Genomic DNA, 25,812 nt, shown 5'->3' with positions numbered 1-25,812 from the left:
AAATCTAACCAATCACCAAGTCCTATCAGTTCTGCTTCCTGAATACCTTTCACATCTGCCCTACTCCTCATTACTACATGTCAGATTACCATCTTTTCTCTCCTGAACCACTGCAAAAGGCTTACTTACTCCAATTGTATATACCCCAGGGTCAAGTGATTCTTCTAAAACACAAAACTGGTCATCTCATGTTCCTGCTTAAAACCTTTCAATGATTTCTTATTGACCTTGAGCTAAAGTCTGTACTCTTTAAGATGATTTACAAGATCTCTCTACCTCTCCAGCCTCATCTCTCAGCATCATCCCCTCCCCAGACAGTTCTGCAGCAGAACTGAACTTTGTCTGTGCTCTCTCTTGCCTCAGGCTTTTGCACCTGCTGTTCCCTTATTTCTGAGACTCTCCTGGCTTCTCCTTCCCTTCTAGTTAGTTCCTCCTCATCTTTCAGATATTAAACACCGCTCCCTCTGAGAAGCCTCTCCTGACCACCACAGGAGGTTAGATACCCCAGCCATATCCCTGCACTCCCCTTACCATCACCCTTATCATTCATTGCTTACTTGCCTGATTTCTCTGATTAATGTCAAACCTCATCTACATTGTATCTGTAGCATCTAGCACTGTGCCTGCATGTAGTAGGCATTAACAAATATCAATATTTGTTGAATGGCTGATTTAAGGAATAAAAAATCATTTTTCTCAGTCCATTCAAGATGTACAAATTTTGTGTGCTGGCACATGTACACACACACACACACACACACACACACACCCCTTCTCCCAAAATGCAGCTTGCCTAATGACTAAGAAATAGCTATGAAGTTCTGTAGGTCGCTTAGTCACACAGTGGAGAGCAGCTGCTGATGAGACATGAGAACTTATTAAGCCTCAATTTCTTCATCTATAAAATGGGAATAACAAACTATGCCTCATATAATTCAATGAACAGCTATTATAGTTGATCCCAATTCCCAAATGGGAATGGAGCCCCTGTTCTGCTCAGAAGAATCAGACCCATGACTGAAATTGCCCACCAGGTGGCAGTGTTACCCCGGATGGTTCCGTTCTGCTACCACTGCAGAGCTAAACCAGCAGTCATGGGGAAGCGTAGATACAACCAGGATTGCTTCCCCAGAGCTGAGGGTAAAACTGAAAAAGAAACTCACAGCCTGGGATATAGGTCAAGAAGGCTTTATGTTTCTTAAACCCATCTTCCTCTTTTCCTCATCCTAGACTCCTCCCAGGCACTGTTTATGCTTAGGAATAAGCATTTACTGGCTTGCCATTCACATTGGTTTTCCCCTTTCTATTTTAAGTTCTTTCATCCCATCAGTGCTGCTGGCTTCCACTTCCAGTGGGGACTACATTAAGAAGAGAGACAAATTTGCTTTCTCAGACTGCAGAGGGCATTTCATTATTCTGGGAAGCTCCACACTGCCCATTTCTGGGATATGGGGGAATGGCAGAAGCCAGAGTTATTCTTGGCTATAGGTTTCACTCATCCTTTTCCACCTTGATTTCAATGAATGTGTTCAAGTCAGGACAGAAGGTTTTGTGGGGTTGGTCAAAAGATGGGGACACAGGTCCATTCTCATCACCTCCATCATCTTCCTCTTCTTGGAAGTTAGGATTGTAGAGTTCTGGTGGAAGTAGCTGGACCTCTGCAGAAGGTAATCTGTCTGAGGGAGGTCCATATACACGGTTAGCTTTGGTGCCGTGCTTAGAGTTAGCATCCAGGTGATAGCAAAGCTCTGTGAGGCGCTGGGCCCGGAAGCGGGGAGGGCGGGCCACCCAGACACCAGGCTCGTTAAGACTGTCCTCTTCATCTGACATCAGCTCTTCTGTCACATCCTTCCACAGGCATTGGTCCTCGGGTCCAAAATGCCTCATGATACTGGATCGGTTGGCAAAGAGCTATGGTAGGAGCCCAGGACAGAGATTAGGAAGAGAAAGAGACTATGGATTAGGTTTGGGGAAAGGTTTGGTTGGGAAAGAAACTGTAAAATCTGTGCCTGAGGGAACCCAGTCCCAAAGTAAAATCTTAGAACTAGTTCATCCTCCTTCTCTAGTTGCCTACATTCCTCCCCTCAGCCCTATTCTCAATGCCATGTCCTCTGGCCCTTCTCACTGTAGTTTATTAGGGTTTAGCATATTGAAAGGTAAAACCCAGAAACCTCCTACCCGATACCGGCGACTTCGAAGTTTCTTCTCTTCTTTTTCCTTCAGGCCTTTAAAGGGGTTCAGAGAGTTGCGGTACTCACGCCTCTTAGTAAGGAAGTAGGCCACACAGGCTCCTGGGAGGGGGAGAGGAAGGAGCAAAAAGCAGGGTCCTCTAGAACAGTGGTCCTTAGCCCTTTTTTCCTGCCCTCACACTGAATGGGAAATTGAAAGTCACCATTTAGAAGATGAGATTTCTTAGTGTACTGATAAACACCTCTTCACTCCTCTTTGGTTTAGCTGTCTTTTTCCACCTCCATCTCCAACACTAACCCCTCCCATATCTCTTATTGGAAAAAGACAACTCCAATTGCTTTTGTGTTCCCACCATTAAATCTACCCCCACTGCTACTCTGCTGATAGCAGATTATGAATCCTACTTTTTCAGCAGACGCTTTCTAGTTCATCATGCTTCAGGGCTAGCTGCAGACAAGTAACACAAGACCCTGTATGGTGGTCTTCTAGCCCTTTCTTTCTCTCATTCTCATTTTAGACCACGGAGGGGAATAAAAAGGCAATCAGAGCTAATTCTGTGAAGGTTGTAGGTGAAAAGAACAGCAAAAAATATTTTTAAAGTCTATTATTTTCAAAACCATCTAAATCATCTCCATTAGGCCTCCTCTCATCTGAACAAGAACACAGTGGTAGGGGAAGCAGAAAGGACGGGATGGGAGTTAACTCAGTTTTTCTTACCTTTCAGTTCCTTATCAGTGTAATTGTGGGGACTGGTCACCAGCTCCTGCTTGAGCTTTTCCAGAAGGAACTTCACTACTGAAATATTCCAAGAGGACTTGATGCTGCCACAAAAAGAAGACAGTGAAAAGGCAGTCAGCTTTTCAATTAATCAACTTAGTGTTCAAGTCCTCCATGGCCTAAGACAGGATATAAGGGAACAACAGTGAGATCAGAGCCCTAGCCTCATTGTTGGATTTGATCATCCCCCTCTATATCCCTCTCCTTAGCAAATAACTTGTGATTTTTTTCCATCTAGAGGACCATACCTTTCAGACCCATTGAATCTCTTGTCATTGGTGATGTGGTTATGCACATTGTGGACCAATTTCTAGGAAAAAAACAAACAAACAAAATCAAACCATAAGAGATATCAACTCCCTAGTTTTTATCCTATGGGGTTCTCTGCCTGAATACTTCCCATTGTCTGAATACCATTTCTGTAAATGCCCTTTCCAGAGAGCCTTTAAATTAATATTTCTATTGGGACCTTTTTCCCCCTTTTTATTAATTTACGTCAAGACTCTATGATCATCCCTGGTCTTACTTCTGATCCTGGGGAGTGAGATCTCTAGATTAGGAGTTTTCAAACATTTCTACAGACATACCCGTAATGATAAGGAGAAAGCAAATACACACCAAGGCCATAGCAAGTAGACATATCCTGCAAATTTTATATTTTTCTTCAAACTATATTTCTTTTTATATAAAGTGTCTTCTAAAACCTTCTAGTAAAATTGATGATCCAGAAAAATATCCCAGTTTATCCATGGCTTAAAAAATTCCTTTGCATACTACCACAAATCTCAGAGGTATACACACTCTGATCTAAAAACACAAACCTAAAATTACAGAAATGTGAATTGGAAAGAACCTTGGAAACTAAATCACACACCCTCCCCTTCATATCATCAAACAGGCTGTCTTTCACACCTCTAGTTATGGTTCTCACTACTTTTTGAAGCAACTTATTCTCCCCTTGCACATCTGTGATTGTTAAAAAGTTTTGCTTTAGATGCTCTAAAATCTGATCCCTGCTCTGCCCATAATAGATCCTGAAATATGTGAAGATAGTTTTCATGTACTCCCCACGTCTTTTCTTATCCAGCCTAAAGAACCCCAGTCCCTCATCCATTTCTCATGACATAGTTCCCAGGTTGACTCCTCATCACAGCTTCAGAAAGCTGTCTGGTTTGCTAGTGTCCTTCTTATGGAGTGGTACCTGGGACTCAATCTAACTCATCATCTGGTCAAAGAGAGCATTACTTCCCTGAACAGAACACTATGCTTCTAGGAATGAAACCCAAGATGGTACTCCCTTTCTTAGCAACTCCTCCGTCACTCACAATGCCACAGGATTCATTCACAATGAGCTTATAGTCACCCCAAATCCTCGGACATTTTTCACGAGTTACTCTCTCCATCATCCTGCAACTGATTTTTTTTTTTACTTTAATGCAGAATTTTACATTTCTTCCTCTTAAATTTAGTTTTGCTCCTCCTGATTATATTTTCATTCCAGCTCCCTCAGTCAGTGAAGTTACCCAGTTCCATCTTGATGAGCTTCCATTCTGCTCTAAGGGCTTTAGCTCCATATTTAGAAATCTCCAATTTACCTGTCTACCTCTGTGGCTGACTGACCAGGTCAGTCTAGGAAATTACTGCTAACTCTTTATGGCTAGGGTCTTTACTCTATAAAAGGATTATTATTAGACTAGCTTCATATTTGATATAGTTATTTTACCACTTAGAAGTCCAAACTTAAGGAATCACAGGGGATGGGTGAATGCTTCAGGAAGAATGTGGGAGAGTTGTAAAAAAAAAAGGGAGTTGCATAGCTTCCAACTCAAGTGGCTTGGAAGAGATCAGCTGATAAAAATCAAACCAGGCTTGAAGTGGAAAGGGAAAATGCTCTAAAGAATAATAACTGTTAAGACTGTAATGGCTGTAATGGCTGTGGGCTCACCTACCTCCTGAGTAAAAAATTACATTTCCCTGATGGGTGACTGGGGTCAGCAGCATTCCAAGGAATTAAAGAGTCCTGGTTTGGTCCTTTTAGTTCACAGGACCCTAGCAAGAATCACAGCAGCCCTAGCAGATTGGAGAGATGCCTCTTTGATTCCTTCCCAGAAGTAAAGATTAGAATAGTGAAGATCGGCAGCCATCCCTCCCTCTCCAAATCCACAGTCTGGCTGCTGAGCCAATAAGAACATTTTAAACCTTCTGTCATGGACAGCAGAATTCCCTGACTGGTCCTCTAGGTCCTTTTCAAGTACTCTAATAGAGAGCGTGGTAAGTGAGCACACTGTCCTCCCCAGGAGATGCCTAGCCCCACCCAGCTCTCCAAAGGACAGGAGTAAAAGTCAGGCCTTAACACTACACCCCTCTCTCTGGAGGCAGTAGGCAGGAGTAGAATGGAAGTGACTGACTAAAAATCCTAATGTTCTGGAAATTATAATCATCACATGTTAATTCTTAATTTAAGCAGTATGAAATCCCTTGAAATACATTTTTAATTGTATGCCTCCATTTCTGTTACTGACAACAAGTGGCTATCTTGGGCCAGAAATCTGTATCGGAGAAACGAAACCCATTTCCTGTTCTTGATAAGTGAGGAAATGTCCCTGAACATAACCAAATTATGCAGTGGAGTTTAGAAACAAGTTGATACAGATTGTGAACAGTGTCTTCCCAGAGATAAAAGAATCCTTCAATGTAAAATTGAGGACTTAGAGGAAAATTAGAGTTTGGGTCCTTGGCCCAATTCCATATACTTCAACTTCAAGGAAATAAAATGGAAAAGATTTCAGAAGATAAAACACATCAAATGAAAGGGAGTATGAGAATGGGACCTCTCAGAAAAAGGAAAAGGGACTAAATCTGCTAAGCTTATAGAGAGTGTTTGGAGAGTGGGGAGAGACTAATATAAATTAAGGATGTATAAACAGTAATCATCTGTTTTTAATCTTTACTAAGACTGTAGAAAGAAGAAGTGGACTATATAGTGATGGGACTTAGATTGGATGTGAGATTACTTCCACTCCTAACCAGTACTTTCATATTATTTCACAGCAGTCATTATCCAGGAAATGGAAACCCATTACAATCATTATGAACATTAGATACCTAAAGAACATCTCCATGATTACCAGAAAGATGTTGTTTGGGCACAGAGTTGATCCCAAGGACTATGGTCATCCTGGAAGAGGGTTTCTCAGCTTGAGCACTGCTGGCATTTGGGGCTGAATAATTCTTCATTGTGGGGAGCTGTCCTATGCGGCATAGGATATTTAGCAGCGCCCCTAGCCTCTACCCACTAGATGTCAGTAGCAACCCCTCTTACTACCACCACCAGCTCTAACAATTAAAAATGTCTCCAGATATTTCCAAATGTCTCCTGGGAAACAAAATCATACTTGGTTGGGAACCACTGCCCTAGAAGTTTCCTAGGTTTGTGTCAGCTGGTGTGCTCCCACTCAGCAGGATGTTCGTGGTACTTCAATCCACTTCAAAACAGCAGACCTGGTTCTGACTAGTCCATTCCTTGCCAAGTGGTGTTGGAATGACTAGAATCTCCAACCTTTGTAACTAAGCTGAGTGCCTAGTAGCCTTCTGAGTCTTTGGGGTTTGGGATTTCAGGACATCTTGGCTTTTTTGCGTAAGGAACTGCCTGCCACTTACCCTACACACTGGTTAAGTTCACCGGCAGTTTCCAGTGTACCATTTGGTGGCCGATCTATGCACCTTAAAGGTCTTCCTACCAGGATTATTAGATAATTGGGATATGTGAAACAATTCCCTTCTCTTTAAAAGTAAGCTAGCAGTCTAACTGGGAAGGCCTTAAAAAGCTCGACCTCTTAGCAGGAGGACTACCTGTTAAGTCTGTGGAACAAATATCTCCTAGTGGGAGGGGTAAAGGGGAGGCTTAAAATCAACCCACTCTTCAATCTTCCCTTATCTCTCCAGACTGAAGAAAATTTTAAAGAAATCAAGCTTACTCACAGAGAGTACTAGATCCCGCTTGCGCCTGGAATTCTTCTGCCCACTCCCTCTGGTCCTGCATGGAGAAGTAAATCCTATCGAGTGTCTCAGCTCCCCAGTGCCTCCAGGGCCTGACTCTTCCAGGGTACTGTCCAGCACAGCAGTCGCACTGAGCACATCCTCAGGGCGGGGTGGTAGCAGCTTGGTTCCATTTTCTGGCCCAGTGTCTGAGGTTGTGCGTTGGATAGCCAGTTGTGCAGCTGGTGAGAGCTGTTTGGCATAAGCAGGGACCAGCACACGCTGAACTGCACCCTCAGAGGCCACATAATCATCCACCAACTAAAAACATAAAAAAGAATAGCCTATTAGCCAGGCTTAGGGGAACATGGTCAACCATCGTTCCTTGGCCAAGGATAGTGAGCAGAGAGTGGAAACAAGGCGGGAATCTAGCACAGTCTTTAATGGCCAATGGCTTGTTTCTCTAGGACTCCTAAGGGGACTCTAGGTAAATATTTCTTGTGTGTACAGAGTCTCTCATGTTTGATTACATTAGGACTGAAAAAGACAAGGCATGTTTCTTATGCTCTATTTGTGAGTAGCCCTTTATGGTTTGCTTTTGGGCATAAGAAATGTAGATAGGTAAATGTTTTGTCTAAAGGTATTTTGGAGAGGAGATGATGACAAGAAAGGGAAAACCACCATGAGGAAGAGCAAGAAAATAAAATGATAACAACAATAAAGAGGAGAAATTAAAAAAAATAAGAGCAAAAGAAGAAATGGTCAGAAATCTCTAGGGAGGCCTGCTGCTGACTGCTCTCCCTGCCCACCCTTCATTCCCTCTGTGGGGCTAGTCCCGTGCCCTCGCCTTGATCCTGCTCCAGCAGCATCCACCTCTCATTTCCCAGACATCTGCCTGACTGCCTGTGCTCTCACTCAAGGACATCCAGGGCAGGGAAAGGAAGGAGGGAAGAAGGAAGAGAGAAGGAAGAAAAAGGAGGGGGAATTTCTGTAGCCAAGAAAACAGAACAGTGAAAGCGGGGAAACACACACACACACACACACACACACACACACATACACAGAGTAAGAAGCGGGGGAGGAGGCTGAGATTTATAGACCTGTGAGCTGCTTTCTGCACTGTGAAATCATGTAATTCCACTCTGTTGGCTTGGAAGCCTTCCCCACAACTCAGGGCATTGCTGGGCCTGGTACCCTTCTGCTTCCGTCTTCTCAGTTCCTCCTCCCTCAGTCCCTAACCACTGATAGTCCTGACCAGCCACACACTGGGGTGAGCAGCAGTGGCCATTACCCATATGGCTAGCCTTCAGCAGAGCAAAGACCATTTGTGGTGTGACACTGAAGGGGGAGAGGGCGAGTTTACATATTCATTTCTCAGATCCAGCAGATGGACTGGGAGTTCCATCCCCCACCCCATCCCCCTATGTACCCTGTGTGTTCTGCTCCTTTACTCTTCACTAGGTGTCTAAGCCTTGTCCTGGGTGGAGGAGGGAGAGAGAGAGAGGGCAGACTGAGAGTAAGATGGAGGAGAGGTGATGGACCTCCTTCCACTGTTTCCCAGGGGCCAGCACATCTGTTATCTGTCTCTGTGATCTCTACAGTGCTCCTTCTCCTTTCCATACTTTCATGTGTCATATTCTGCAGTTGTTACTCTACCAAGCCAGGAGTTTCCTGCTCATATGGCCCTGAGCAGTAAAGAAACTGAAATAGAACAATGCACATCTGTCTTTTTCTGCTTAAAATGTGCTTGCTTGCTTCCTTCTTTCCTTCCCTCTTTCTCGCTGCATGTTATTTCTCTCACTATTAACTCTCAATTTTCCATTTCTTTTCTTCATTTTATTTCCTTTTCTCTCTTCCTCTGGCCTTCCCTCATATTCTGTTTCCCACATAAATTGTCCTCTTTTCACATCAATTCACCTTTCTTCTGTACTCCTTTTTTCATGTTTTCTCCTTCCTCAACCCTTTATTTCTACCTGCCTCTTTCCTTCCCCACACCTATCCTGTTATCTTTGTCTTCTCCCTCTCACTTTTTCCTTCTCTCTTTCTCTGCCTCTCCCTCCATTTCTACCTCCCTCTCCTCTACATTTCCATCTCTCTCTGTACTGAACTTCTCTTGACAAGCAGAGGGCCCTGATAAAATATGAATGAACCGTCTGTGCACGGTAGGCATTCCTGCCAGGAGAGGCAGAGCCCATAGAACAGCTGAGACAGCTGTAGAGGAGAAAGTGCCATGCGGAGCTATTGAGGGGAGGAAAGTGCTCTCCTATCACCACACACACCAAAAATGACCTCCTGCCAGAGAGGTTGATGGCTCAGAAAGTAAATAGGAGTGGTGACTATCTCTCTGAAGGCAAAGGAAATGGTTGCAAATACAACCAAAAGAAAGGCTTAAGGCAGGAAAGAAAATAGGAGAAAAAAGAGCGAGAGAGAAGGACAAGGAAGAGTAAGCACTAAGCAGCAACAACACTCACGTGCCTTCTCTGCTAGACTCACCGGATTGAGCAGCGGGGGCCCCTCACTGGTAGCCTGGGCACATCCTGGGAGCCGCATATCCCTCTGAGTGGCTGGGAAACCCAAAGACCCAGGCCCCACCGCTGAGGCTGCTCCCAGCTGCCTCAGCTCCTCGATTACCACCTGCACGCCACTGCCCACGCTGTCACACTCCTCTTCCACAGCAGACAAAGCCTTGCATGTTTCCCCGGGACTCTCCTTGAGAGGTGCAGGCTCCTCAGGTGGGGAACTATGTGCCATGCCTTCTCCATCTTCATCAGGGATGGGCACCTTCCCTTGCCTTAGCTCACCTACTTCCTCCTGGAGACGCTTTAACAGCTCATTGTTGGCCCTGGCAAGACCCAGAGCAGCCTCAGCCAGGCCCACGGCCTTATCTACTCGTTGGTAGATAATATGCAGGAGCTGCTCTGAACTCTGCACCACCAGGCCATGTCCTGTCACGGTGATCGGGGTGCTGGGGGGAGGATTCCCACCTTGAGAGCCCGTGCTGCCCCCAGTAGTCTCACTCTTACAGGCACAGCAGCAGCATTTGCCCTCACTGCCACTGGGTGGGGAAAAGAGAATGGTGGCACTGAAAGACATGGCCCGCTGAAGCAATAACAACCGGGCTCACACTGCTGGACCTTTCCAAAGAGTATCTTGAGTGAAACTGGACTTTACAAGTTTAGTAGGGAGCACTGGCCTCTTAGGACTCACTTTCCTTTCTCATCAAGGGTGGTTAGAGGAGCGAGAGCACCAAGTAGTGGGTTCTGTGAGGGAGGCAAGCAGGGAAGGAACACATAGTCCATGGCTGCCTCTCCTGGCCTGCAAAGGAAAGATGCTTTCTTCTGTTTGCAGATTGTGTCCCTTCAGCAAAGCACACTGGGTGTCATATTCATCCCTTATTGATAGGGTGAGGTCTACAAAGGCCTTTTCATGAACACAGTTTCAGAGGGTAGAGGGTATTTTCCTGCACCCAAGCATAAAACCCCCTACCACTCCAATCTAAGTAGCAGAGAGGGAACTTGAAAGGACCCACCGGCATCTGGAAAAATTAGATTAAGGAAGGAAATGTAGATCTGTCTTCTTTTCCTCACTATCTTTACTGTAATAACAGTATTGTACTCTGTTGCTTTAATGTCATTCCTTAAGGAGTTCAGAACACTTCACACAGGTTATCTCATCTATACAACAGCTCTAGGAAGCACATATTACCCTAGATCCAGGGAAGAGACCTGCAGAGAAGTTGTATGTCTTTTTCAAGGTCAAAGGAAGACAGCAGAATCTGGTTATTGCTACTTTTCAGTCTACTGGCTTTTTTTTCCACCCTGAACCAATACCACATTTTGTTGACATGAAAAATCATGATTCTATCTTCTCCATAATTTTCATACCACTGCAGTAAGACTCCTAAATAAGGAACACACCAATCATTACAGCCCTCAACATGTCACCAACCTCTCACTATTACATCATTAATTCTTTTGGGATGGGAGCTGGGAAATGAAATGAAATCCTAGATCAGGGAATTGAACTGACATAACCTGGTGCTACCACCTCCCTCCTTCTTGCTCTTAATAAGTTATATGCCTATGCCTCCAGCCCCTACAAAAGACACTAGCCACTCTGGACTGTGCAGCCAGTAGCCCAGTGGGGCCCCTTAACCCCACTTCTCCTGCTCCTTCAGGGAAGAACCAAAGTTCAACAGGAATATCTACACATCTAAGTGCTACTGCTTTGCCCAGGTGACCAGCCCTCATGAAAGGAAAAACTAGAATTTCAAAATTACTGCTCTTTTGAATTATTGTAGTTAAGCAACTAAACCACCACAGGGGGGAAAAATGGGTAAAGGGGGCTGGTTTGTACCACTGAAAACACTCCAAGGAACTTAATAAATATTGTCATTTTCTGAATAATACTTATTTATAGAGGGAAAAAAATCTTTCTGCCCGAAGCTCCATAAGTGATACAATGTTAAGTATGTTTACAATTTCTCCAAGAGATACATTTCTATTTTACCCTTAAATTATATCATAACTTCACAATTGAAAGGAGCAGGGGAGGTTAGGAGAGTTTTCAATATACTGAGGGCTTTTTGTTGTTGTTTATCTGCAATCTCATTTCAGAAACAGGCAACATCAATGCATCTGAGATATTAAAACTTAAATCTGACAATTCATTTTAATTATATTTGGTTATTAAAAAATAGTCTTTAATTTGTTCTTTCTACCCTTTGTATCAAAGAAATGACTTTTCTGTGCCAGATATTCACTTCTTACAAGAACTTAACTCAAATCCATTTACAGCTTCCCTGTCATTAAAGTCACTGGAAGGCATAGCTAAACCTAAAACTAAAGGTTAAAGCGAAATTAAAACTAAAGGTGAAAGGAAGCACTAAGGATTCTATGTCAATTTATGGATGAATCATTCATATATCTTTTTGCTTCCTAAATAAGTGCCTACACTGCCTCTACGCTTTTGTTTGTTTTACCAACATCATACAAGGAGTAATGTTAGACATGAATGATGTGAGAAAAAAATATGTTTTGGAGATAGAAGACTACAGTGTATAAATGCTTGCTAACTGGGTCCAGGATTTATGGAATAAAAAATTAAGATACATCAGGTTAGGACATTGGATTGTTGTCTAACCCCTTTCTGGTACCAAATTGACAACTGCTATATTTGGTTCCCTTGTGCCATACACCTACCTACACTTTCTTGCAAGAAACCTTTATCTCTGTGAGTCATTTGCCTTAAACCTTTCCCCTTCCCTTAAAATGGTCTTTCCTAGGTCATCATTTCAAAACAGCACTAAACAGGAAATTTTTTCAAAAAGGGTTCTCTTCTGTCTACTTATGAGCTGTATGAACTTAGGCAAATTATTTCACTTTCCTAAGCCCCCATTTTCTCATCTATGCTCACTCTGTTTTTGTGGAGATTATACATAATATTTGTAAGGCACCTACAGAGTGCTGACATATGGTCAGTGCTCCAAAAGGAACAGCTAGATGAATTATGATTACTCCTGAAAACCTTTATGTTTCTACACCAGGCACCTATCCTGATTCCCCAATCTTAAATAAAATGCAATGGCTTGAGGGTGTGCAACTGTGGCTTGGTGGCAGAGTTCTCACGTGTCTCCCGGAGACCTGGATTTGATTCCCGGAGCCTTCCCATGCCAAAAAAAAAAAAAAAAAAAAATCAATGGCTTGAAATGGTATTTGGGGATCAAATTTCTATGAAATAATAAATTCAAGTCTACAAAGATGGATTTAGGTGCAAAACCTTCTATGACACAAATTATAAAGGTAGTTGAGAAAACAGTATTTATAATTTCCTTACTATAGCAAGTTAACTTCAACTAAGGATAATACTCATCTGCCAGTTTTTAATGCCAAATGTATTCTCCTATTGTGAATTCACTTTGTTCCTTAATTTCTTTCTGTTTTTCTAGTTTGTGCATTACCATACTGTGTCCATTTTAGAAAGTCCTACTCAGAGCAACAAATACATGTTCTTAAAAATTAACCTGTCCAAAAGAAAAAAATATAAATAAATTAATTAATTAACCTGACTATAAATACCTAGTACAGCGCAGTACACACAATGGGCATTCAAGTAAATTTTGTTTTAGTTTCCATGGACATTACTGATAACTTAATTTCCCTGCTTCCTGACATAAACTCTAAAGCAGGGGAAGAAACTGGGGTCAGTAGGTAATAAAGTAGTATTTTAAATTATAACCTTTACTAGCCAGATAAATACTGGACGAGTGATTAAAAACAAAACATTCATTTCATTATCTGCAAATATCCCAATTATAGTAGTTGAGCAAAAAAGACAAAATCCCTACATGCACGGAGCATACAATCTGAGAATGGGTTATCGTATATGGAATCTATAAAGAACAAAGCCAAATACACAGAAGTGTCTAAAAATATTGTATAACCTGAATAATTCCTGAGAATTATTTCAAAATAATGAAAAGATCAACATAGAATGAAATCATACAAGAAAGGGTTCTTACAGATGACTCCAACCAAGCCTTGAGCAATGTATAGGATGAACTGGTAGTGTGATAAGAAGATATTCTGAATGAGAGAAAAAACCTAAACATCATAGGAATTGACAGGGAACATGTGAAAATCAGAGAAAGTGAGGAGAAGTGACACGGCTCTGAAAACCAAATTAAGTAACTCTTACAGCAAGGGCTAGCAAACTTTTTCTGTAAAGAAACAGTAAATAATTTAGGCTTTGCTGGCCATATGGTTTCTGTCACAACTATTTAACTCTGCCAATGCACAGTGAAAGCAGTAATGGACAATATGTAAACAAATGAGCATGGCTGTGTTCCTGTAAAACTTTATTTATGGACACTGAAATGTGAATTTCATATAATTTTCACATGTCACAAAAGTTACAGTTAATATTTACATTTAAAAAAGTAAAAGCCTTTCTTAATTCATGAGCCATACAAAAATAGGTGGCAGGGTGGATTTAGTTTATAGGCTACTGTTTGTCTACCCCTGTCTTAGATACCTAAAATGGATGGTTGGAGATTCAGAGACTGTTTAAGTGACCCAGGAATGAGTTGATAAGAATGAGGTTCTACATCCTGGAGGAAAAACTGAGATTTCTTTATCTAATAAAAATAGGGAAACTATAAAACTCTTAGAAGAAAACATGGGGACATATCTATATGACCTTGGCTATGCAATGGTTTTTAAAATATGGCACCAAAAGCACAGGCAACAAAATAAATTGATAAATTGGACTTCATTACAATGAAAAACTATTGTGCTTGAAAGGACACGATCAAGAAAGTGAAAAGACAACCCATTCCATGGGAGAAAACATTTGGAAACTATGTCTCTGGTAAGGGTTTAATATCCATAATATACAAAGAACTCCTATGACTCAACACCAAAAGGACAATTCAATTCAAAATATGGACAACGGACTTGATTTGACATTTCTCCAAATAAGCTACACAAATGACCAATAAGCACATGAACAGCTGTTCAACATTATTAGTCATTAAGGAAATGCAAATCAAAACCACAAGGAGATAACTACTTCATACCCACTACGATGGCTATGATAAAACAAACAACAAAACAGAAAATAACAAGTTTTGGCAAGGATGTGAAGAAACAGAACCCTCATTTATTGATGGTAGGAATCTAAAAACGTGCAACTGTTTTGGAAAATAGTTTGGTGGTTTCTCAGAAAGTTAAACATAGAATTATACACCAGATATATAAACCAAAGAATCAAAAGCAGGGACTCAACCAGATGTTTGCGCCCCAACGCTCACAGAAGCATTATTCACAATACAAAGGTGGAAGCAAACTATTCATCAACAAATGAATGAACAAAATATGTATACAGAATAGAATATTATTCAGCCATAAAAAATGACTGAAGTTCTCATACATGTCACAACATAAAGGAATCTTTAAAACATTATGCTAAGTGAAATAAGCCAGACACCAAAGGACAAATATCATATGATTCCACTTACTTGAAATATCTAGAATAGGCAAATTCATAGAGACAGAAAGTAACTCAAAGTTTCCAGGGGCTTAGGGGAAGAGGGAATAGATCATTGCATAATAAGTACAGAGTTTCTATTTGAGGTGATGAAAAAGTTCTGGAAATAGGTAGTGGTAATGGTTGCACAACATTGTGAATGTACCTAATGCCACTGACAATGCCACTTTAAATTATTAAAATGGTAAATTTTATGTCATATATATTTTACCACAAAATGAAAAAATCTAGATAAATTAAATAAATAAGGAGGATAGAGATATTGGTTAAAGACTACTTCAAGATTATAAGTCTGAGAGTGAGAAAATGGTACCACTGACAGAAATGAGGCTGTTAGGAGGAGGCACCAGAATGTTAGAGAAGACGTATTTATTTAACATGTTGAAGTTTCGAACTGATGGCAAGATCTTCAAGTGCAACGTCCATCTCAAAAGCAAACAATTAGACTGAAAAACAAAACATGAGGATGGTCAGAGCTAGAAACCAGGTTTGGAATCTTTAGCAGGAGAACCATAGTTAGAACTCAGAAAGTGAATGAGCTCTCCAAGCGGTTAAGTATAAAGTGAGAACTGCAAGAGCCAAGGATAGCACCTCAAACCAAATCCAGTTTGAGGACAAGGAAGAAGCTTCATTAAAAGTGAAACTTGATCGCTTCTCAGCCTTTTGACTAAGATCAAGTGTAAAAGTGAAACAAGAAAGAATGGTCAGTTAGGTGGGAGAAAAAACACTGGAAGCCAAAGTAAAGAGAATGTGTCAAGAAAGTGAATCTAGTCAACTGTGACAAGTGTAGCAGAGTGGTTAGGGAAGATGAAAAATAAGGACATGTATTTTATCTGTCTATGATGGTCACTGGTGATGACCAGAGAGGCATCTGTTGTTGTTTTTGGCAGAAGTAATACTATCCAGATGGAGAGAAAATGGAAACAAGACACATAGTCATGTTTTTTAGAGTTTAGCTATGAAAGGAATGAAATAAAGTCAGAAGGGGCCTTAGGGTTAAGTATTTTCAAGACCCAGAAAGGTTCACTATACTTAAAAAACTCAAAGGACAAAGCCAGTGAAAAATTAAAGAATGAAGACATTAGAAAAGAATTTAAATTTTCTTCTAGCAGGGATCCTCCCATATAAGAAGGAGGGCAAGCTCTTCCCCTGAGACTGCAGAGACGGAAAAGATGGATGCAGGGGCAAACCTCTGTTGAACCGAAGAAAGGAAGACAAGGTTGTACACTACTAAGATACCCTTTTTACTTTGGAGATGGATTTATCTCAGTATGAATAATTCAAATTATTATAATTTTATTATTGACACAACTGCATTATCGGCTATTATAACCTAAGTACTTCTTTTCTACCCCTGACATCCTGACACTCCAGACCTAAAATAATTACCCTACTTTTCCATTACTAGTTTCTCTGGCCCTTTTAGCCCAACCAGCGTTATTAACACCACCTAAACTTTTTTCTTGTCAAAAGTGATAACTACTTAGTAACCCACGAAGTAATCCATGGAGTGTTGGCAACACAGTGGGTTAACACCAGTAAATTACCCCAGCAGTATCTATATACCATTATAATTATGCATTAATAATGTTAGCTTTGTAATTTCAGATGGCTAGATAATGTATTTTAAGACCGAGAGTTCATATTTTTCTTCTAGAAAGAACAAACAGGAATAAACTAAAAGTGATCACCACAGAATAATATACATGCCCTCTGAAAAATGCAATCAACTTTTATACTTCAGCATTAAGAAAAAGATCTTAGTTGCCAACACAAACTGAGAGTCTATGTCAAATTTAGGTTTGCATAAAATGTATATTTGGGGTTCATTTCAGTATTGGTATAATCTTAATTCATTTGAAATGAGCCCCGAAAATGTACTGTCCAATAATTTTTTTCTTTCACAAATATTATATAAAAAAGAAAAGAAACTCATCTCCTTTAGACACAGTTCAGGGTGAGACTGTCCTTAAATCTTAGCTATCCCTCTCTTCCAAGTCACATGTATTTTTGTTAGAACTAAATATATCATACCATTGGCAGCTCCCTTGCTTGCTTTCTTCCCATTCTGAGTTTGAATTTTCCGCATGACTGTGTTCACCTCCAAACTATGAAAAATAAGTTTTCTCCCTATTTAATAGATATATATGATATGGTGTCACACACATGATATATGTTCTTATAATGGGCCCTTAACTCCTTCAGGGTCATGCTAGCAATGAACTTCTAAATGTGATTACTAGAAGCATAGCAATTCATACCATAATCTTCATTTTAAAGAACTAAAATGGAAAACGGCCCCTTAAAGCTCCTGCTGTGCCAGTCAACCAGTCTTCTCAAAACCCATGTCAAGCCACAAGAGCAGGTAAGCAAATGCCACAAAATGCTACTTTCTCACTTTAAAAAGAAGTGTACGATGTTCATTTGGGGAGCTAGAAAAGAGAAGGGTGGTGCCAGGGGGCAGCGTGAGTTCCTAACAAAAGGATTCCATGCAACCTGAAAATTCTAAGTATGTTTGTAGTACGGGAGTTTTTAACCCAGCGCAGAACAGCCCCTTTTATTTACCTTCGCGAAAATGCAACAACTTGGTGATACTTAAATTTCTGGTTTAAGTTTTTCATATAAACGTGCCTGGCACGAATGACCCTTACTGCATTTCCAGAGAAACTGAAAAATGAAAAACTAGCTCCTAAAACTGTGTCACGTGCCCAGCGAGCCCTCGGTAAATGTTAACTGATTAAATATTAGCCAAAGGTGACAAGGTGGGCCCCAGGGACAGCAGAATCGTTTCCAAAGAGACAGCGCGTGACTCAGCTACCCGCAGAGCGGTCCCGACGGCGCCGGGGGAAGCGAAGAGCTCGGACACTGCCCTCGAGCCCGCAGGAGCCAGGACGACCCGTCACTGGGCCCAACTACCAAGTGTGTCCTGGTGGTCCCGGGGAATGAGGGGCAGTTCCCGAGAGGGCTGCCAGAGGGCGTGGCGGCCCGAGACGTGGTCGAGGGTCACCCCAGACAGACTACGCAGCCACGAAAAAGCTAAGAGCGGCGATAGGCGCGGGAACTCCCACGCGGTGGGAAGCCCTGAGGTGTTCCACAGCGTGTGCCCCACGCAGTCGCCCGCTGACCCCTGAAACCCAAAGCGGGTGCGCAGGCGGCCCGCAGAAATGGCGGTGGCGGCGCGTGTACCCGGCCAGCGCGCGCACGCCGGAGGAACCGCCCCGTTTGCTCTCTGGCTCCTGGTGATTGGCGGTTGGCCGATGCGGGAGCAGGGCCAAGGACGCTACCGGTTGCGACTCACAGTCACTCAAAGAACCCGGGAGGGGAGGGGCCGCTTCAGGGAGGACACGACTGCGAGGCTTTTTCAAGGCCGTCAGGCGCCATCTTTAAGTTGTTTTTTGTTTTCTCCCTCTTGTTCTCTGCTGTTCACAAAGCTGTGTGTACACGACTATACATACAGTGGCCACCAATCGGTTTCATAGATTTGGTGGTGGGAGACTTTTAGTTTCTGCCGACCTTGGTCACGGATCTTTCAGATATCAATACCAAAGTGGCAGTTCCCCTTAGTTCAAGTAAATTTTCATCTCTTGGGTCCCAATAGATTCCCAGGCAAAATCGACCAATTTTCGTTTTTGCTTTACTTTATGAAAGGCCAAACCAACGATATATTTGTGGGAGGAATTCCTCTCTTACAAAGAAAACAACTCAAAACGAGGACATCAGGTAGAAAATCATATACCCTAGGAATGCCAGGGGCATGAGTTGTGTGCCGCCCTGGAAATTGCTTTCTTTTTGGAGAAGGGTAAAAAGTGAGGTAAAAAGTATAAATGATGCCCTGCAGTGGTGCGGAAACTAATTAAAAAGGGCAAAACTCCGTTAAAAATTCCCATCACTGCAGCCATCACAAAGGTCACTAGAATCTCACTAGACTTCACAGAAAAGCGGGTCTAACCATGTGGAATGATCCACATTTGAAATACTATATAATAAGCGCCGATCAGACTTGCATTGTTAGGGAATAAAAATACACTCAGTACAGGTAAGAAACCCAGAGAGCTCATACAGGTCCAATTTCATTATAATGAATTTAAAGACCTGTATAAACAATTTTATTGTAGTTACTTAGGTGTTTTAAATATTGCTTGAAGTTGAGTAGCACACCAGCTGACGAATGGAAATGTATTATCACGCATAGTTTTTTTTTTTGGTAGTAATGAAATTTGATCTGTATGGTAGATCCCTTTTTATCTCCAGGTGGCTATTGCACTTGTGACATTCCAGTTTCTCCTTCATCAGCCCATATACTTCCTACACGTTCACTGAATCTGTGAATACAGATTTGAATACAGGTGTTCTCCGTATGATGGTAATGAGGAAACTAGTTCTGTAACAATGAACTGAGACTACAGCTCCAAAGACGGTAGACTCTCCTCTAACTCTGTGGTCCTCTAATTCATTCACTTTTCTCTGACTCGGTGGGAGAAGGTTTTTCATTCCCAAATTGCAACATCATAGCCAAAATGTACTTCTTATCCCTCCTATTTTGCCTTTTCCACCTCCTGCCCCCCTACCCCGCAGCTTTCACCACCACCGTAAGCAGTTGTTGAGAACTGAATTTGACCGGATTGTTTTCTTCCTACTTTGCAGCTGTGGGGCTTTTTAAACAAATTCCAACCATTTTGTCAAAAAAGCCAAGAGAGAACTTCCGTTCTGAACACACCAACCAAACCACACATAAAAGCCAAAATATACACAGCTGTAAATTTAAGAACGTGAGACAATAAAAAGCAAAACCACTTAGGCCAAACATTCACGAAAGAAGGCTTTGAAACCACAGATTCAATAAATTGCCTAACCCCATTTGCTACATGTACTAGAGTCTCCCTGGCAATTATTTTATTATTCACTAATCTGCTCCTTTAGAAGAGGAGCAGAGAAATATAGTAAATGCACTAGAACGAAAGAGGCGAAGTATACTAAGCATAGGGTTTCTTTTAAGATCTACTTTACACATGAAATCTGTTTTGATCACATTTGGGAACACAACAGAAAAATATTTTCACATCCCAGGGTATACTTTGCACACATAAAACCAAAGGTTTGAAAACAAAATCTGATCTGGCACATATACACACACTTTACATATACACAAAGAACAAACCCCCAGATAAATCTCTACGAAATGATTTGCTTCAAGAAACACACAGACACAGAAATGGCCTCATGAGAATGTGTGCAAGACACACTCTAAGGCTCTAAGAAGGGCATCTCCCCCCTCCCCAGGGAAATTAGTGTCTCGATTTTAATATTCCAATTTTTTAACTTATTGGCTTTGGACAGATGCCATATTCAAGCCACTTGTTTGGGTTCTGGGCGGGGTTGGGGGGGGTGTGTAAAACGCACGCAAACAGCTTTTGTGAGGGAGCCTCAAATCTCCGTTTCGTTCGACGTTGCCCGTGGCAGAAATTTACATTATCCTTTCGGCACGCTTAAATTAAAAAAAAAAAGAAAAAAAATGCATACTTCCCAAGCGGCTAAATTCTTTAAATTCCTCAACCACAAAAATTTACCAGTTCTCAAAATGTGATAACAAAAAGAAAAAATCTCTACAGATTTGGCTGGAAACAGTTGTACACAGCCATCCTGCTTCTCAACTTCTTGGTATATTTAAAACCTTGACCAGGAAAAAGAAAGAGGAAGAGAGAAAGAAAAAGAAATGGGGGAAAGAGCGAATTCCCCATAACAACAATTTTCTCACCCCAGCACTGCCACAGATCACTATTTTTAAAAAATTTGAAAGCACACACAAGATTAAGGAGGAAAAAAAAATGGAAAAAGGATACCCGAAGGTCGTATGGCTCTTTGTATTCGTGTGTGTGCAAAAAGGAGGACTCGCAGAGCCGGATCCGGCAAGCCCCGCCCCTCCCAGGGCACCCGCCCGGATTGGCCGCCGGCGGCCGAGGGGCGCCCCGCCCCTGAGCACACGCGCCGCGCCCAAGGCGTGGGCTCCAAGGGGCCCCCCGAGGGCCGCGGGACCTGTATCTCCGTACGCCTGGAACCTGCTGCCCCCACCGGCACCTGTCCCTTTCCTCAGCTCTCACCACTTCCTTTCGCTTTCTCACCTTCCTCTCACCCTTTTCCTAGCTGTTTTCTGCGCGAAACCAACCCCCAGTCGGAGAGGGAGCTCCTTTTTGACAAGTTGCAAAACTTGGTTACCTAGTTGATTAATAAAATTCTAAACTGGTATGAAGCTTGGTGCTTGGGACCGAGTGGAGTGTCTCGGGATCACCTCTATGATTGCTTAAGAGTCCACCTTTAAATGAACACTCGTGCAAATATGTGCCATCCTTCAGGTCAAAAACAAAGCAGTCTTACTCATTTTTGGTTGTTTTTGGTCCACCAGAGCCCCTAATGTTTCTCTACGTAGCTAAAAGCACGTGCTCAACAACCTAAAATGGCTCCTCTTTACCTCTTCATGAAGACTAGTTGTCTCGCCCTGGATTTTAAGCCACCCATAATCGGTCCAACGTCACTTCTTGCTCTTAGTTCCCATTACTGCTGTCACCTTTTCATCCCCATATTATTTGTTTGCTCAAGTGGTGGTGCCTACCTGCAATGACTGTCTTCTCTGACTAGTCATTTTATTTTTATTTTTTACTTTTAATGTGGTAACATATATGCAACATAATATTTCCCATTTTAATCACTTTCCAAATACTCAATTCAGTGGCATTAATTACAATCACAGTGTTGTGCTACCATGTCAGCTATCCTTTACCAAGACTTTTCCATCACCCCAAATAGGAGATCTGTCCCCATTAACATTTTGACTTGTCAATTTTTATCCATTCTTCAACTGTTTCAGTCAGCCAGAACACTTTGTTCTCTCTTCTCCTATCAGCATGAACTTCATGCTACTCAGATTAGCAACACTTACCTCTATTTTGATTATTCACTTATTTTAGTAATTTCACTCCAGTAAGGTGTTTGAGATCAAAGATGATTTCATAACTATTTTTTTCCATGGAAGAGTTGTTTATTTGATTCTTTTTTTTTAAAATTTTTTTATTGAGAAGTCTTCACACACACACATGCTTTCTATACATGATGTGCAGTCGATGGCTTACAATATCATCTCATAGTTGTGTATTCATCACAGTAATCATCTACCCAATTTATTTTATCCTTTGTCCCCGCTATTATTTATTTATTTATATCCATATTTTTTACTCATCTGTCCATACTCTGTCTATAAGGAACATCAGACACAGGTTCTCACAATCTCCCAGTCACATTGTAAACGTTGTATCTTCATAAAATCGTCTTCAAGAATCTAGGCTACTGGAACACAACTCAGCAGTTTTGGGTGCTTCCCTCTAACCTCTCCAATACACCATAAACTAAAAAGGGATATCTATATAATGCTATATAATGCCATGATAACATCTCGACTCTGTTTGAAATCTCTCAGCCACTGAAACTTTATTTTGTCTCATTTTTTTCCCTCTTTTCGTCAAGAAGACTTTCTCAATCTCGGTGCCAGGTCCTGACTTATCGTAGGTGTTTATTTGATTCTTATTGCAGCAGCTTGCATAGTCATAGACATTTAATAAGCACTGAGAAAAAAAATTTTTTTTTGACTTTTTTTATTAATAAAAAAATTAACAAACAAAACATTTAGATATCATTCCATTCTACATATACAATCAGTAATTCTTAATATATCACATAGTTGCATAGTCATCATTTCTTAGTACATTTGCATCGATTTAGAAAAAGACAACAGAAAAAGAAATAAAATGATAATAGAGGAAAAAAAGACTATACATACCATACCCCTCGCTTTCATTTACCACTATTTCAAACTGAATTTATTTTAACAATTGTTCCCCCTATTATTTATTTTTATTCCATATGTTCTACTCTTCTGTTGATATAGTAGCTAAAGGGAGCATCAGACATGAGGTTTTCACATTCACAGAGTCTCATTGTGAAAGCTATATCATTGTTCAATCATCATCAAGAAACATGGCTACTGGAACACAGCTCCACATTTTTAGGCAATTCCCTCCAGCCTCTCCACTACATCTTGAACAACAAGGTGATATCTACTTAATGCGTAAGAATAACCTCCAGGATAACCTCTCAACTCTGTTTGGAATCTCTCAGCCATTGACACTTAGTCTCATTTCACTCTTCCCCCTTTTGGTTGAGAAGTTTCTCTCCATCCCTTGATGTTAATTCTCAGCTCATTCTAGGGTTTTTATCAGTCCCTTGATGCTGAATCTCAGCTCAACCCAGGATCTCTGTCCCACGTTGCCAGGAAGGTCCACACCCCTGGGAGTCATGTCCCATTCAGAGAGGGGGAGGGTGGTGAGACTGCTCGTCATGTTGGCTGGAGAGAGGGGCCACATCTGAGCAACAAAAGAGGCTCTCTTGGGGGTGACTCTTAGGCCTAAATTTTAAGTAGACTTGACCTATCCTTTGTGGGGTTAAGTTTCATGTGAACAAACCCCAAGCCTGGGGGCTCAGCCTGTAGCTTTGGTTGTCCACACTGCTTGTGAGAATGTCAAGAATTCACCTTGGGGAAGAGAAAAAAATTTTTTATGACCGAATTTTTTTTTTCAGACTAAGCACAAATTTTGAAACTCAGATTCACAAGAATTTACCTTATATACTAGGTAACAGTTTTTGGGCATTTGTTGTGCAGAGACTGTACTGAATACTTTACATATATTAATTTATTAAATCTCCAGAGTAATAGGTAGGTACGATTGTTATCCCCGTTTTACAGAGAGGAATAATAATGTGATGAAGTTTTATGTAGCTAATAAGAGACAGACCTGGGATTATGAACTCCAAAATTTGGCTCTATAGCCCAAGTTCTTAACCACTATGCCTCAGTGGCTGTACAGCAGTTTTAAAAAATACTTTCTTATTTGACTCTCACAACATTCCACAAAGACAAATAATCTGAATGCTTTCAAAATGTCAAAGTAATAAAAGCCACACACTCAGGTGGGGGGATTGTTCTAAATTAAACACTAAAGTGACATGACAACAAAATGCAAGTATGATAATTGATTGGATTTGAGTCAGAAGAAAAAGCTATTGTGGACATTACTGGAATAATTGGGGAAAATTGAATATGGCCTAGACATTAGATAATATGATTGCATCAGTGTTAGGCTATTGCCATTTTCATTTTACAAAACTGAAATTTGGAGAGCGCTTACTACAAGGTCCTATAGCTAACATGTGACAGACATGGGACCCCAAGCCAGCCATTTTATCCAGATCCCCATATTTCTGGGCTGGCCTTCAGTCAGGTCTGTTCCACACACTTGTTGATTTTCAAAGACCAAGAAATTCTTGGTAGGGTCTAGTTCTCAGCAGAAAGGCCTGTTCCCGTCAGTGTTGTTTTCACTCTAGTAGCACTCAAGCACTCAAGCTTGTGTGACAGCACAGGCAACCGCTTGGCTTTTTTTTTTTTTTTTTTTTTGCGTGGGCAGGCACCGGTAATCGAACCAGTTTCTCTGGCATGACAGGCAAGAACTCTGTCTGCTGAGCTACTGTGGCCCACCCCAGCTTGGCCTTTTACCTGGAAATGAGGTGGCAGTGTTTATATTCTTAAGAGTTATAAACTTTCTGTGTTTCTTTTTACATATTTTCCATTTAAGCACTTTTTATAACACAAGGCAACCATAAGATCACTAGGAAAATATTAACTTTTTTTTTAAATATTAACTTTTGATAGGGATATTCTAGGACATCTTATATCTTCAAATGTATAAGTGATACTTTTTTTTATGTTAGGATGAAGGGAACACAGAAATGTTACTAATTATTATAATCAACGGTTAATGAGCGCTTGCTTTGTGCCAGGTACTCTCTTTCATTTAATCAATTTTATGAGATAAGTATTAATATACTCTCTCTTTTACTGATGAGAAAATGAGACTCGGAGAGGGAGTCACTGAGTTCATGGAATGAAAGGGTCAGAACTTGAATCCAAGGTCTGTTAACTCCAGAACCAATGCTCTTGACCATTCGTTACAGCCTCTGTCTAACTTAACATCTGCTCTACCTTGCTATGTTACCCTCTTGTTTGTTCTCTTGTTCTGAGTCCATGAAAGACAAGCTCCGTCTTCATGCTGATGATCAATAGACTGTTCATAACCCCCATCTCCTGAGATGTATTTTTTATTTTTTGGCATGGGCAAGTTCCGGGAATCAAACCCGGATCTCCGTCATGGCAGGCGAGTACTCTGCCAATGAGCCACTGTTGTCCACCCTATTTTTTAAAAAATGTTTTTATTGAGATATCTTCATGCACTATACAGTCCGTCCAAAGTATACCATCAGTGGCTCACAATACAATCACATAATGCTGTATTCATCACCATGATCATTTTAGAATATTTGCATCACTGCAGAAAAAAAGAAAAACAAAATCCCATACATCCCATACTCCTTCCCCCTCCCTCTCTTTGACCACTAGTATTGCAATCTTCCCCAAATTTACTTTTACCCTTTATTCCATCCCCCATTATTTATTTTTTGTCCTTATTTTTTTACTTATCTGTCTATACCCTGTGTCCGTGACTTCTCGCTCAGCGTCAAGCCCCCGGCCGGCGGGTGAGACAATGAGGAGAGACAGAGAGACGCAGACAAATCCGCGCTGGTGAGAAACACAGATCCAAGACACGTAGCAGTTGTAAGCACAGACCTTTACTGGAGTTAAGCTTGCATTCTCTGTTACAGGTTCCACGCGGGACAAGATACCCCGCGGGGGAACAACCTCTATGCGGCCGTCAGGTACGG

At 41.4% G+C, this 25,812-nt stretch overlaps 1 protein-coding gene across 1 annotated transcript; it reads right to left on the bottom strand.

Moving 5' to 3' along the window:
- Positions 1 to 1,162: 1,162 nt before the first annotated feature.
- C14H14orf93 (chromosome 14 C14orf93 homolog) lies at positions 1,163 to 20,917 on the bottom strand. Its single transcript, XM_077127201.1, has 7 exons — positions 20,832 to 20,917; positions 9,439 to 10,480; positions 6,949 to 7,266; positions 3,216 to 3,277; positions 2,908 to 3,011; positions 2,179 to 2,291; positions 1,163 to 1,911 (listed from the first exon to the last, which is right to left on the bottom strand). The coding sequence occupies exons 2-7, from the start codon at positions 10,036 to 10,038 to the stop codon at positions 1,492 to 1,494; spliced, it is 1,617 nt and encodes a 538-aa protein (XP_076983316.1). The 5' UTR covers positions 10,039 to 10,480; positions 20,832 to 20,917; the 3' UTR covers positions 1,163 to 1,491.
- Between the last annotated feature and the right edge of the window lie 4,895 nt (positions 20,918 to 25,812).

Source organism: Tamandua tetradactyla, chromosome 14, assembly GCF_023851605.1.
Source record: "Tamandua tetradactyla isolate mTamTet1 chromosome 14, mTamTet1.pri, whole genome shotgun sequence".
Taxonomy (NCBI): Eukaryota; Metazoa; Chordata; class Mammalia; order Pilosa; family Myrmecophagidae; genus Tamandua; species Tamandua tetradactyla.
This window is presented reverse-complemented; position numbering and strand designations above follow the sequence as displayed.